The 12175-nt window shown below is 56.6% G+C and overlaps 1 protein-coding gene across 4 annotated transcripts in view; it reads left to right on the forward strand.

Moving 5' to 3' along the window:
• The first annotated feature begins 1423 nt into the window (after positions 1 to 1423).
• MARK4 (microtubule affinity regulating kinase 4) overlaps positions 1424 to 12175 on the forward strand; it is a 30189-nt gene continuing 19437 nt past the window's right edge. The window contains exons 1-8 of one of the 4 annotated variants that reach the window (XM_044930743.2): positions 1426 to 1741; positions 3379 to 3512; positions 6481 to 6681; positions 9195 to 9248; positions 9346 to 9394; positions 10120 to 10185; positions 10384 to 10454; positions 11550 to 11606. In XM_044930743.2, coding sequence (XP_044786678.2) covers positions 9367 to 9394; positions 10120 to 10185; positions 10384 to 10454; positions 11550 to 11606 — 222 coding nt within the window. In that variant the 5' untranslated portion in view covers positions 1426 to 1741; positions 3379 to 3512; positions 6481 to 6681; positions 9195 to 9248; positions 9346 to 9366. Of the gene's footprint in view, positions 1742 to 3378; positions 3513 to 6480; positions 6682 to 9194; positions 9249 to 9345; positions 9395 to 10119; positions 10186 to 10383; positions 10455 to 11549; positions 11607 to 12175 lie in introns of all 4 variants that reach the window. The other 3 variants (XM_025269318.3, XM_025269316.3, XM_025269317.3) reach the window with 3 other exon arrangements.

Below are 12175 nucleotides of genomic sequence, written 5' to 3' on the forward strand. Positions count from 1 at the left end.
AGTCACCCCTTACATAGCAGTTTCAATGTAACAGAATACAATAGATGTAAATAACCTCAGGATCACACATAAGAACCAAACGTGAAATAATTAGGACGTGATGACTATTATCTTTGCTTTAAATACAATTTATTTAATTGTATGTTTGCATAATTTAATTTTTAATAATGACTTTAACAACCAGCTCCAAAATCCCTGAGACTTCAACAATCAGCTTGCTGAGTTGGCTCCAGCAGGCTGCTATTATTGTCAAACCAGTTTTTTAGGAAGGGAAACTGAGGTTCAGGAAGACATTCAGATATCAATCCCATGCAAGGGCTGAATCCAAGGCCAGGGCAGTGTCCCTCTTCCTTTCATTCCACCCTGGTCTAGAGGGGACGCGTGGTCCCCACGGCGTCCCCACTGTGTGATCTCAGCAAAGCCCTTGACCTCTCTGGTCTCAGTTTGCCAAGCAGGAGAACGCTTGCACCAGGCTCTTTTGCACCTACTTCAGCCCCGCTAGGAAGGCAACATGCAGATCCTCCCCCTCCCTTTATACAAGTGTGAAACTGAGGCCCAGAGCCAGTGCCTGTCCTGAGTGTCAGAGCTGGACACAGAGAGTCTTGAGACCCCAACTGGGTTGCAAAGGAAAGGAGACTGCAACCCACAACCTCGGGGTCTGGAGTTTTCTGGGAGGTGGGAGGCAGCATTGCTAGAGAGGTTGGTTACCCTTCCTCAGTGGCTCCGCCCAGACACCGTCCCCCCAAGCATCCTTAGCCCGCGGTCCCCAGAGCTTCCTGGACTGGGGAGGAGGCGGGGCTGGGAGGGAGAACAGGGAAGCGCCGTCGGCCTGGTTGTTGCCTTTGGGGGCTTCTCTGTCAGTCCTGTCTCTTTGTCTCCGTTCTCTTCTCAGGTTTGTGCATCTCCGTCCCTCCGTCTCTGTGCGTGGATCGATCAGTCTCACGCTCTCTGTGTCTCTGCGTCTCTCACCCATGCCTGTCTGTCTGTGTCTCTCCCAGCGTTTCTCCCTCGTTCTGCCCTTCTGTATTTTGGCCACTCCGTTGTCTGGCTGCCTGTTCATCTCTTTGTGTCTCTGTGTTTCTCCCTACCCCTGTCTCTCTATCTCTTTGTGTCTCTTTGTCTCTCTCTTCCTGAGCCTCCCCGTCTTTGAGCCTCTCAGTATCTTTCTCTGCGTCTCTGGCGCCGTGCCTCGGCGTTTCTCACTCCTTCTCTTCCGGTGAGTCTCAGATCTCGGGTGAGAACCTGCTCCGAGCCGACGCGCCCAGACCTGCCTCCGCCCCCGGCTGGCCCCGGCCTGCGCCTTTAAGTGCCGGCGGCGGGGGGCGGGGTCTCTGCGGCCCCGCCCCCGCGCGCCCCGCCCCCTGACGTCCCTTCCTCCCCGGCCCCTCCGCCACCTCCCTCCGCCGCCGCCCGGGCCGGCTCCGCGCCCCCTCCCCGGCCCCCGCCCTCCCGCCTGCCCGCCGCCCCCATGGCGCCCCGGGCCCCCGCCGTTCGGGGCCACTAGGACCCTCGGCATCCCTTTCCCTCCCCCGCCCTGCCCCCTCTCCCACGGTGCGAACCCGGGTGTCCGCAGCGCCCAGCTTTTGAGCTCGCGTCCCCAGGCCGGCGGGGGGGGGGAGGGGAAGACAGGGGACTCCGGGACCCCCGCCCCCCCCGACCCGGCCGCCCAGTCCCCCGGGACTCGGAGAAGATGTCTTCGCGGACGGCGCTAGCCCCGGGCAACGATCGGAACTCGGACACGGTGAGTGGGGCCCGGCCCCTTGGGGAGCCCCGGCCGGGTCTGGCCGCCGAACCCCTCGCCCTGCTGTGCCCCTGGCCACACAAGCCCCTACCTTCGTTTTCCGGCCCGGCCCGCCACCCCCCGACCCCCCGCCCGGACTTCCAGGCCTCTCGACCCTCCCCCACTCACTCCTCAGCCCAGCCCGACCCCTGGGGGCGCCCCTCTCTCGGGACCCCTCTCTTGTCCCTCTGCAGACCGCTTCCGCTTGGGTCTCTTCTCTCCAGGAAGCCCCCCTCCCCTGCCTTGCAGGAGCCCCTCCCTTCTCCGGCGTGTTCTTAAGCCCCTTCCCCTCCAGGCCGCCTGCCTCCGACAGCTGGCCCCCTCCCGGATTTGCCGGGCTCCTGACACCAAGGCCCAGCCCCGGGCCCCCGCTCCCCCACCCAGGGAGGCCTGGCCCGGTGCTTCCTCTGCCCCCTGGCCTTCCGCGACTGGATCTGGGTGCCGGGTTCCCCATGATCCCCTCTTCTCATCCACAGCTTTCCGGCCCTCCAGAATGCTGCTGGCTCCTGTGGGCACCCCCTCACAGGAAGCCAGTTCCACCTTTCCTGGGCCGAGGGCCCTTTCTAGCTTGTTCAAGGTCTCTCCACTTCCAAGGCCTGGTCCCCATCTTCCAAGCAGCCCTGTCTCTGGATCCTCAGCACTTCCCATCCCCACAGATCCCCCACCACCCCGGACCTTCTCTGGTCTTTTCCTCTCCCAGGAAGCCTTGGCTTCCAACTTCCAGGCACCCCCAGCTCAGTCTCGGATTTCTAGGCCCTGAACCAGTCTGACTCCAGGCCTCATCCTTCCTGTATCAACTCCTGTGCTTCAGGCAAGCCCCCTCCTCAAGCCCCCAACCCTGTGACACCCTCTCCTGACAGGATACTACCTCACCCCTTAGAGCTCCAGGCCCCCATGCCTTCTGCTGCCCCCAGGGCCTCCCTCTTCCTTGCCAGGGGGTCTGGCCTCCCAGGGAAGCCCCCTCCTCAGTGTCAGAACCCTTCCCCAGCTCACAAGGCCTGGCCCCAGATCTTTCTTCCAGAAGACTCCTGGGCTTGAAGCTTCTGGTTTTGCCCTGGTCTAAGCCCTCTTCTCTTGGTGTCTGTCCACTGGGAGCTTTCTCCCCAGGTTCCTAGGCCCCTGACCTCCCACCAGGCTTAGGCTTTGTTCCTTGGATTCACCGCTTGCCCGGGAAGCCCCTTCCCCAGGATTTCAGGCCCCTGGACCTCTCTCTGGTTCCAGGGACTGCTCCTAGAAACCCTCTTTTTTAACTTCTAGGAGTTTCCTCAAGACCCAGGCCCCTGGCTCAGGTATCCTTGGCCACTGACTTCCACTGCCCCATGGCTTGGACCCTTCCCACTGTTCCCAGGTCCCCCTGCCCCTATACCACATCCCGGAACAACCCCAGGGAGATTGATCCCCCTAATCCTCATTTCCCTAATTTCTGTTCACTCTCAGCTCTTCTGAAGACTCTCCCACCAAACAATGCCAGACTTTTCCCCAGCTGGGTTCTTCATCCCTTTCCCCCCAGGGCGTTCTGCCAGCTCCCTGCCAATCCCCAGCCACCCTCACCCTAGATGCCCACTGGAGAGTTTTGTCTCTGTCCCTTCGTCTCGCAGAACCCTGCCTCAGAAAGCTCTGTCCCTCATCACCATCACCCCTGCCGCCACCGGCCATCATGCTCCGGGCCAGACTCTGATTTGGAGTTTCCAATGAGAACCACCACTCCCCCAGTCACCCCAGGCTGTGACAGGTAGCCCACAGGCCTGGCTCTGCCAGCCGCTTTGCCCTGTGACCTCAGATAGCTGGTTCTCTCCTTCTGAGCCTCAGTTTCCTGCCCTGAAAAATGGGGGTGATCACTTGAATTCCTCAGAGGATTAGTCGAGATGATAGGGGCAAGCCTGACACACAGGACACGCTCCACACGTGTTCGCAGCTTTTGTGACCGTGGGTGCGAGTCAGACGGCAGTACATCCTCAGTGCACGGCTGTCATTGATTGCTGTGTGGGCCTGCAGGCCCATTCCCTGCTTGGAGCCTCAGTTTCTTCACCTCTAAATGGGATGGATGGTAGCACCTCCCTGTTAGGGATGTTGTTAAAGGAGCCAATGAGATTATGTGAGTAAGATGCATAGGGCCAGGCCTATTGTAGCTGCTATTGTTGTTGTTGTTAATGATTTTGGTTATCCGGAGAAGCATAAGTTCACATCGAGTTTCTGTCCCTCCCTAGCTGTGTGACCTCAGGCAAGTGACCTCACCTCTCTGAACCTCAGTTTCCTCATCCAGCAAACAGGGCTCATACAAGCACTTCCTCCTCCTCATGTTCAGATGTGTGGGGAAATTTGGGGATGGTTAATTCTCCCCTCTCCTCCCAACTCTCGTCTGTAAGACCTGCTTGTCAGTCCTGGCAGAGGGTCACCTCTCTCCTTCTGGAATCTGAGGTCATCATACCCCCCTCCTTTGCCACCTGGACATGACGCCACCTACCATGACGACAGCCATGTGGGGTCATGCCCAAGTTCCAGGCCCCCTACCACCCAGCCTCTGGAGGTTCCCTAGCAACAGGCTCAGTGTTGGGGCGCCAGCCGGTCAGGAGGGAGCTGGGCCAGCTGGTGGTGCTCGCCAATTTTAGCTCCCGTCCCCAGCCCCTGGGGGCTTTATCACCCACTGCCCCAGCGGCCCCTTGCAGGGGTCCCTCAGCCACACTGCCTTCAGTGGGATGCCAGCCCAGCCCCAGTTGGCTCCCCTGGTGCCACCTAATGGAGATTCTTCTCCAAGCCCTTATCTGGGTGAGAATCAGAGCTGTTATCTGCCAGGATCTCCAACTCCTTTCCCACCTTCCCCTGGGAGGAGGCCCGGGGTTGTGAGCAGCCCAGCGGGGGATGTGGGAAAGAGCTGGGGGCTCAGGAGTCTGCAGAGCCGGGTTCAAATCCTAGGCACTCTGCTCCTTCTGCGCTGTGACCTTGGGCAAGGTACTGACCATGCCTCAGCCCTGGGGTCCCCATGTAGGGAGTGCAGATCGTAATCGGGCCCCCCTTGGAGGCCAGGGTGATGGCAGTGGGCCGCAGGCATGCGGCTAGGGCTCCAGCACTGCGGCTGTCTTTCTGCCCCTCATGGGGAACATTACCTCCCTGTTTCTTATGAATGAACCGTGTGACCTTGACAAGGCAGCATCTCACCACAAGCCTCAGTTTCTCCTCTGGAATATAGGGGTGCTGGTGCCACCCTCAATGGGCTGCTCTGGGGATTAAATGCAGATGACGTGCATTAAAGCCCAGGATTTGGCCCATAGTAAAGGCTACTTAATAAAAATGACAGGAACATGAGGCAGCATGGTGTGGCGAAGGGGAAGACATAACTCTGGGGTACACCGTCTGGGTTCAGGTCCCAGCTATGAACCTCAGTTGAAAGTGAAAGTGTTAGTCACTCAGTCGTGTCCGACTCTTTGTGACCCCATGGACTGTAAGTAGCCCTTCAGGCTCTTCTGTCCCAGAAATCTCCAGACAAGAATACTGGAATGGGTAGCCATTCCCTTCTCCAAGGGATCTTTCCAACCAAGGGATTGAGCTCAGGTCTTCTGCATTGCAGGCGGATTCTTTACCATCTGAGTCACCCGGGAAGCCCTGAGCCTCAGTCTCCCTACCTGTAAAATGGGGATGATGATGCTTTAATGACCAGTGCTCATTAGATGTTGGTCCTCATCACTGTTAAGTGGCCTGGCAGAGTCCCTGCAAGGAGCTGCCCTGGGCCCTTCTCTTTGTTGCATATTTAGCCTTCTCTCTTCCTCAGTTCCCTGTCCTCCTGAGTCCCATCCCCCAGCCCTGGGAAGGGCTCAGGGACAGCACAGGGTCTGAGCTGAGCCGTCTTGGCTTGGGGCCTCTGTCTCCCGCACCCTGGGCCCCAGCTCTGAAAGGGAGGCACAGTCCCTGGGGCTCACAATGAGGGCAGGGCAGCCAGGCGCAGGCAGGTGACCTGTTGGGGGAGAGGCCCGGAAGGGACAGGACGGCAGGAACAGAACGTCAGGGACAGATTGTGGTGTGGCGTGGGAGACCGCAGGTCAGGGCGCCGATGGAGCTGCGGTGTTTCACAGGGCAGTGGTAGGGGTGGGGGGGATAGAGAAGGCAACAAAGTCTCCTACCAGAGGAAGGTTAACAGTGTGGCCTACAGTGTCAGGGTGGAATGAAAGATGGTTACAGTGTTTGGAGTAGAACTGGGGGCAGTAAGGATCAGAAGAAAACAGTAGGAGCAGGAAACTGGGAGTGAAATGTTGATACATGGGTTTGCCATGGAATTGAGGGGTTGGGTGGGGACAGAGATAGATAATATGGAAAGTTGGGAGCAGTGAGAGTTGGGGTAGAGGGTTGAGTTCAGACATGGGGGTTGAGGGCTGCAGCATTAGAATCAAGTATCTTGGAGCTGATGGAGGTCCCAGTAATTAGAAGAGGACATTGAGGCAGGGGTAGCCTGATCAAAGGGAAGGGGAAAGAAGAAGACAGCTGATGTCTGGGGTCCCAGGTGCCTAAGAGTTGGGGGGCCCCCAGCATCTTTGTTCTTGGAGACGTATTTTTGGAGAGAAGGGTAGGGGAACCAAAGGTCTCTGTCCCGCGTGGGTTTGCAAAGGGCCTTGACGGGGGCAGTGGCCATGGCTGGAGTTAGCCGCCCAAGCACACTGGTGGGTTGGACGGGCGCTGCCCGCCACTCACGCTCCGTCTCCGCCACTCAGCATGGCACCCTGGGCAGTGGCCGCTCCTCGGACAAGGGCCCGTCCTGGTCCAGCCGCTCCCTGGGCGCCCGCTGCCGGAACTCCATCGCCTCCTGTCCTGAGGAGCAGCCCCACGTAGGCAACTACCGCCTGCTGAGGACCATCGGGAAAGGCAACTTTGCCAAAGTCAAGCTGGCCCGCCACATCCTTACTGGCCGGGAGGTGAGTGCAGGGGGGTGGGGGGTGGGGGGCTGGGGGCAGAATCCTGCAGCCCTGGTGCTTGGTGGGAGGAGGTCAGGCTTGGCCCTCACTTGGCTTTGTGACCGCAGGTAAATCTCTGACTCTCAGAACATCTCCGATTTTTGTTCCAGAACAACCCAAGTAGGAGAAGAGAGCTAGTTTCAGGCATCCCTGGAATTGTGGGGCGTCTCAGTCAGGTCACAGGCAAGCCATATGCAGGGTTTCTTTGAAGTCACGTGGCTTTTGTGCCTAAACCTAGGCCGTGTGCGCGTGCTCAGTCGCTTCAGTCACGTCCGACTCTTGCGACCCCATGGACTGTAGCCCACCTGGCTCCTCTGTCCATGGGATTCTGCAGTCAAGAATATTGGAGTGGGTTGCCATGTCCTCCTCCAGGGGATCTTCCCCACCCAGAGATTGAACCCATGTCTCTTACATCTCCCACATTGGCAGGCGGGTTCTCTACCCCTAGTGTCACCTGGGAAGCCCCTACATCTAGGCCACCTCCCTGTTTTAATGGTGGACTTTGGTTCAATGGAGTCTTCCAGTGATCTTGATTGAGAATGCAAGAGGTTTATTCATGTTTAGGCACCCTCCCCACCTGGCCTTCTAAGGTGGGTGTATATACACTGAGTGTGGCAACAATGTTGCAGAAATGGAGAGGAGTCTGTAACTCACACTTGCTGCTGCTGCTAAGTCGCTTCAGTCCTGTCCGACTCTCTGCGACCCCCTAGTCAGCAGTCCACCAGGCTCCCCCATCCCTGGGATTCTCCAGGCAAAAACACTGGAGTGGGTTGCCATTTCCTTCTCCAATGCATGAAAGTGAAAAGTGAAAGTGAAGTCGCTCAGTCGTGTCCAACTCCTCGTGACCCCATGGACTGCAGCCTACCAGGCTTCTCCATCCATGGGATTTGCCAGGCAAAAGTACTGGAGTGGGGTGCCATTGTGGGGGATAAAAAGAGAGTGAGTGTGTTTATGACCCCTCTACTCCTCTTTCAATTTTAGAGAAGCGACAGGAGCAGTTTCTCTTGCTCTCACATTGTCTATGCCATACACACAAAAGATACCAGGCCCCAGTGGTTTTATGGGCAAATTGTACCAAACATTCCAGTTTTATGCCAGTACTTCCAGAGACTAGAGAAAGAGGTTCTGCTGCCAGATTTTATGTGCTTGTTCAACAGTGACAGTGAAACCAGGTAAGACTTAAAATTGGAGGCCAGTCTTACGTGTGAATATAGATACAGAAAGCTTCGACAAAATATTAGCAAATAGACTCTGACATGTCAATTAAAGAAAGCTGCGTGGTGACAAAGCTGGGTTTATTTGAGGAATGCACAGTTCTTTTCAAATTGACAATTTATTCATGTACTTTGCCACATTCACAGATTCAAGGACAGAAACCATATGATCATCTCAATACTGGCATACAAAGTGCTTGTTGAGATTAAAAACCCATTTGTGAAAATATAAAGGAAGCTTAGGGACCCTCTTCCCCCACAAAAAGTGCATTATTCCTCTCACATGGGTTTTGAACGTGACTCCAGGGGTTTCTTAGGGAACAGAGCCTCCCAGGGGAAGAGTTCTATAATCCAGTGGATCTGGGGTGACTGAGGGTAACCCCAAAACTCTTTGAGAAAACCAAAGACCTAAGCTGGATTAAGACTTTTGAAGTGCTGTACCCTAATGTGTAATTCAAAATAAAAACTTAGCTAAACTGCAAGATAAGTATGAAGAGGCTTCAATAACATTTTGATTTTTCCCTAATGATGACTATCCCAAAACTCTTTCAGAACTAGCTATAGATTTTAAGTGTGTAAAAGGTTGACTCTGTCAAGTTGCATAAGTTCAACCCCCAGCCCACAAACTTCCCAGCCGTATAACCTTGGCCACATTTTGGAACAGCTCTGTGCCATTTGTGAAAATGAGGATAATCTCCTGGGGTTGTTGGGAGGATTCAAAGATTCTCATTTAGGGACTTATCCTGGTGGTCCAGTGGTTGACTCTGTGCTTCCAGTACAAAGGGTGTAGGTTGAATCCCTGCTTGAGGGACTAAGATCCCACATGCCAGGTGGCCAAAAAAAAAAAGTTCTCATTTATAAAGCACATAGACCATGGCTTGGCTCATGTGACTACTTGGTAAATGTGAGCTGTTATTTCTTGTTCCACAGTGTGAATGGTCTGAGATGCCCTCACACAGGGGCCCCCTCAGGGTCTCGGTCACCCTCACTCTGGACAGGCCCCTGGAGCAGCCCCAACCAGACCCCATGATGGCATAGGGGATATTTCCCTGCAGAAGTAAGGGTAGCACTGGACATGGTGAGAACAGCATGTGCAAAGGCCCTGCAGTTCCAATCCCCATCCACTAAGAATGGCCCAGGTAGAGCGCTGTTTCTGAAAGGGGACAAAGGAAGGACATACCAGGGTGTCTGGATGAGGGGCCCTTTCCCAGCTTGAGGGCCTGTGGTACCTTGACCTTTCTCCCTTTCTTCCATCTCCAGGTCGCCATCAAGATCATCGACAAAACCCAGCTGAACCCCAGCAGCCTGCAAAAGGTGAGACCCAAGGAGAGGGAGCAAGGCGGGGGAAAGGTTGGGGAGAGGGTTCTTGAAACCCCCCACCCTCATCTTTCTCTTTTTTCCTTTCTTCCAGCTGTTCCGAGAAGTCCGTATCATGAAGGGCCTAAACCACCCCAACATCGGTGAGGAGGGGAAGGGAGTGGGCTTGGTGGATACCAACCAGGGCACTTGGGAAAAGAGAATCAGGGGAAGAGAGAACTGGCTATTATAGCAGTTAGAAAGAAATGTTTTCTTATAGCAATATCCCTGCTTCCTGGCTGTGTGACCTTGGGTGAGTCACTCAACCTCTCTGAGCCTCAGTGTCCTCCTCTGGAGTGAGGGGTGATAAGAGGGCTTATTACTTCAAGGTCATTGTGAGGACCAGATAAGATCGTGCGTGCAGAACACTTAGTTCGGAGCTAAGCTGTGGGAGCCGCTCTGATTATTGTCAGCAGCATCCATTGTCATTGTCATTATCATTAGTCAGAGCCGAGAGAGTGAGGTCTTTACCAGAGAAGCAGGATATGGCCTGGCTTGAATGTGGCCGCAGCATTTATTTATCCGTTTGTTCATGTACTCAGTAAGTATTCCCTGAGTGGCTGCTCATGTGCCAGACTCTGGGGCCCAGCAGTGAAGAAAACAGGCACACATCCCCAGCCTCACAGAGCTGACATTCTTGTGAGGAAGTGGAGACGGTGGTCAAGTGGGGTCAGGGAGTTTGGACAAATCTTGCCATCAGTAGGGAGCCATTGACTGTTCTTGAGTAAGGGGTGTCGTGGTCAGCACATGTGCCGTTACCGAGTGCAGGTGGAGGCTGAGGGGTCTCTTCTCGCCTAACCCCTCTACCACCACCCCCTGGCCACTGCAGTGAAGCTCTTCGAGGTGATTGAGACGGAGAAGACACTGTACCTGGTGATGGAATATGCAAGTGCTGGTGAGGCCCCTCCCCTCCCCACCCTGCTCTCCGTGCCACCCCCCCACCATGCCCTGCCCCTCCCCTCCCTGCCCTGCTCTGTGTGCCACCACCCCCCCCCCCATGCAAGTGCTGGTGAGGCCCCTCCCCTCCCCGCCCTGCTCTCTGCGCCGCCACCCCCACCATGCCCCGCCTGACCCACTGGCCTCTGCCCTGCAGGAGAAGTGTTTGACTACCTCGTGTCGCACGGCCGCATGAAGGAGAAGGAGGCTCGAGCCAAGTTCCGACAGGTCAGGGTCATGGCTGGGGCGGGGCTGGGAGGGGCGGCCAGTCTGCAGAAATGAGAGTCTGATTGTGAGTCTGGGCTGTTGCAGGGCCTGGGGGTGTGGCTTAAGTTGGGGTGGGGGTGAGGGTGGACAGTTGGGTGGCCATGGGCATGCAGAGGCCCAGGTGTGAGGCTATTCAGATGGAGGGGTGCAGCTACCTAGCTGGGTGGGTAAGAGGACCAAGCCTGAAGGTGCCCAGGTAGGCCAGTGTCCGGTGTGTGAGTGTGAAGGTGTGCCCAGTATATAGGAGTGTGCCTAAGAGGGCACGCAGGTACCAGGGTGCTAAGATGCATAAGTAAAGGAATGTGGGTGTCCAGGTATATAGATGTGTAGCTCTTTGGGTAAAAGTGGAAATGGTAGCTGGCGTGTGTGGGTGAGGGAACCCCAAGTGTGGGTTTAAGTTTGTGGGTAAGAGGGCACAATATATATGGGTGCCCAGGCATGTGGGTAAGAGGGTGTGTGGTTTCAGCTCTGTGGCAGTGAGGATGCTCGGGTGTATAAGCAGGTGCGAGGGAGCCCAAGGGTGGGCATATAGGTTGATGGGCCAGAGGGTGTATGGCGCCAGGATGTCCAGGTGAATAAGGAGGTGTGTGGATGTACAGGTGTGTGGCAGTGAGGATGCCCGGGTATGTAAGAGGGTTTGGAGGGTGAAGAGACCTGAGCAAGAATGTTGATCCGGCACTGTCCAGCTGCTGGACACAGCTATGCTGGGTGCGCAGGGCGTAAGCCCCAGTGTGCTGGGGCTGCCTGTCTGTGTTTGGGTGTATGATGCTCTGGTGCGTGTTTCTCAACGTCAGGAGGGGCCGGTCCTGTTGCCTTGGGCTGATGCCCCTGCCAGGAGGGCGGCTCCTCCTCTGGGTGGAGGCGTGTGTCTTCGTTTCCTGCTGTGACTGGGTGGGGAGTGGGCAGAGTCAGGGCTCGGTGGGGACCCAGCGTCACGGCCCGTGCTTGGGGAGGCCTGGCGTCCAGAGCTCAGTCGTGGGTAGGTTCATGGGGCCTCTGAAGGAGCTGAGAGCTTTGGGGGCCCCGAGTAGCAGCCCCTCTTCTCCGCGCCTGCAGATTGTATCGGCTGTGCACTACTGCCACCAGAAGAACATCGTCCACAGGGACCTGAAGGTGAGCCCCCGCTCAGCCCGCAGACGCCCGCCGCAGCCCCCGGCACCCCGCAGCCTCCGCCGCCTCTCCCTTCCTTGCCTCCTCATGCTCTCCCTCTGCATCTAGAACCCCTTGACTTGTCCCCAGGCTTCTGTGGCAAAATCAAGGCCAGCCAAAGCAGGGAGCAGGTGGGGGCGGGGGCAGGAGGTGTGAACAAAGGGGAAAGAAACAAAGTGTCCCTGAACGGCCTCGGGCGGTTACACGCGTCCCAGGCAAGGTCGCTGGAACGCACACGGTACGGAACCTCACTCTCAGTCTCCAGAGACTTTAAAACATTCAGGAAGCTTCGAGAATTGAGATCCTAGAGCCCCAGCGTCCCACAGCCTCCAGGGTATCAGAGTCACAGGCATCTTTGAACTTGAGAGGGACGGCGAGTGCCTGGTGGAGACGGGAGACTCAGCAGGGCCTGTCCTGCTCCGCCGCACCACTGGGCTGGGCTCTGTGTCCCAGGGCCCCTGCTGCACACCTACCACCCGAGAGAACCTCCTTTCTCAGGAAACATGTGTCTGGTCCGAATCAGGTCATCCGTT

This window comes from Bubalus bubalis, chromosome 18, assembly GCF_019923935.1.
Source record: "Bubalus bubalis isolate 160015118507 breed Murrah chromosome 18, NDDB_SH_1, whole genome shotgun sequence".
Classification (NCBI taxonomy): domain Eukaryota; kingdom Metazoa; phylum Chordata; class Mammalia; order Artiodactyla; family Bovidae; genus Bubalus; species Bubalus bubalis.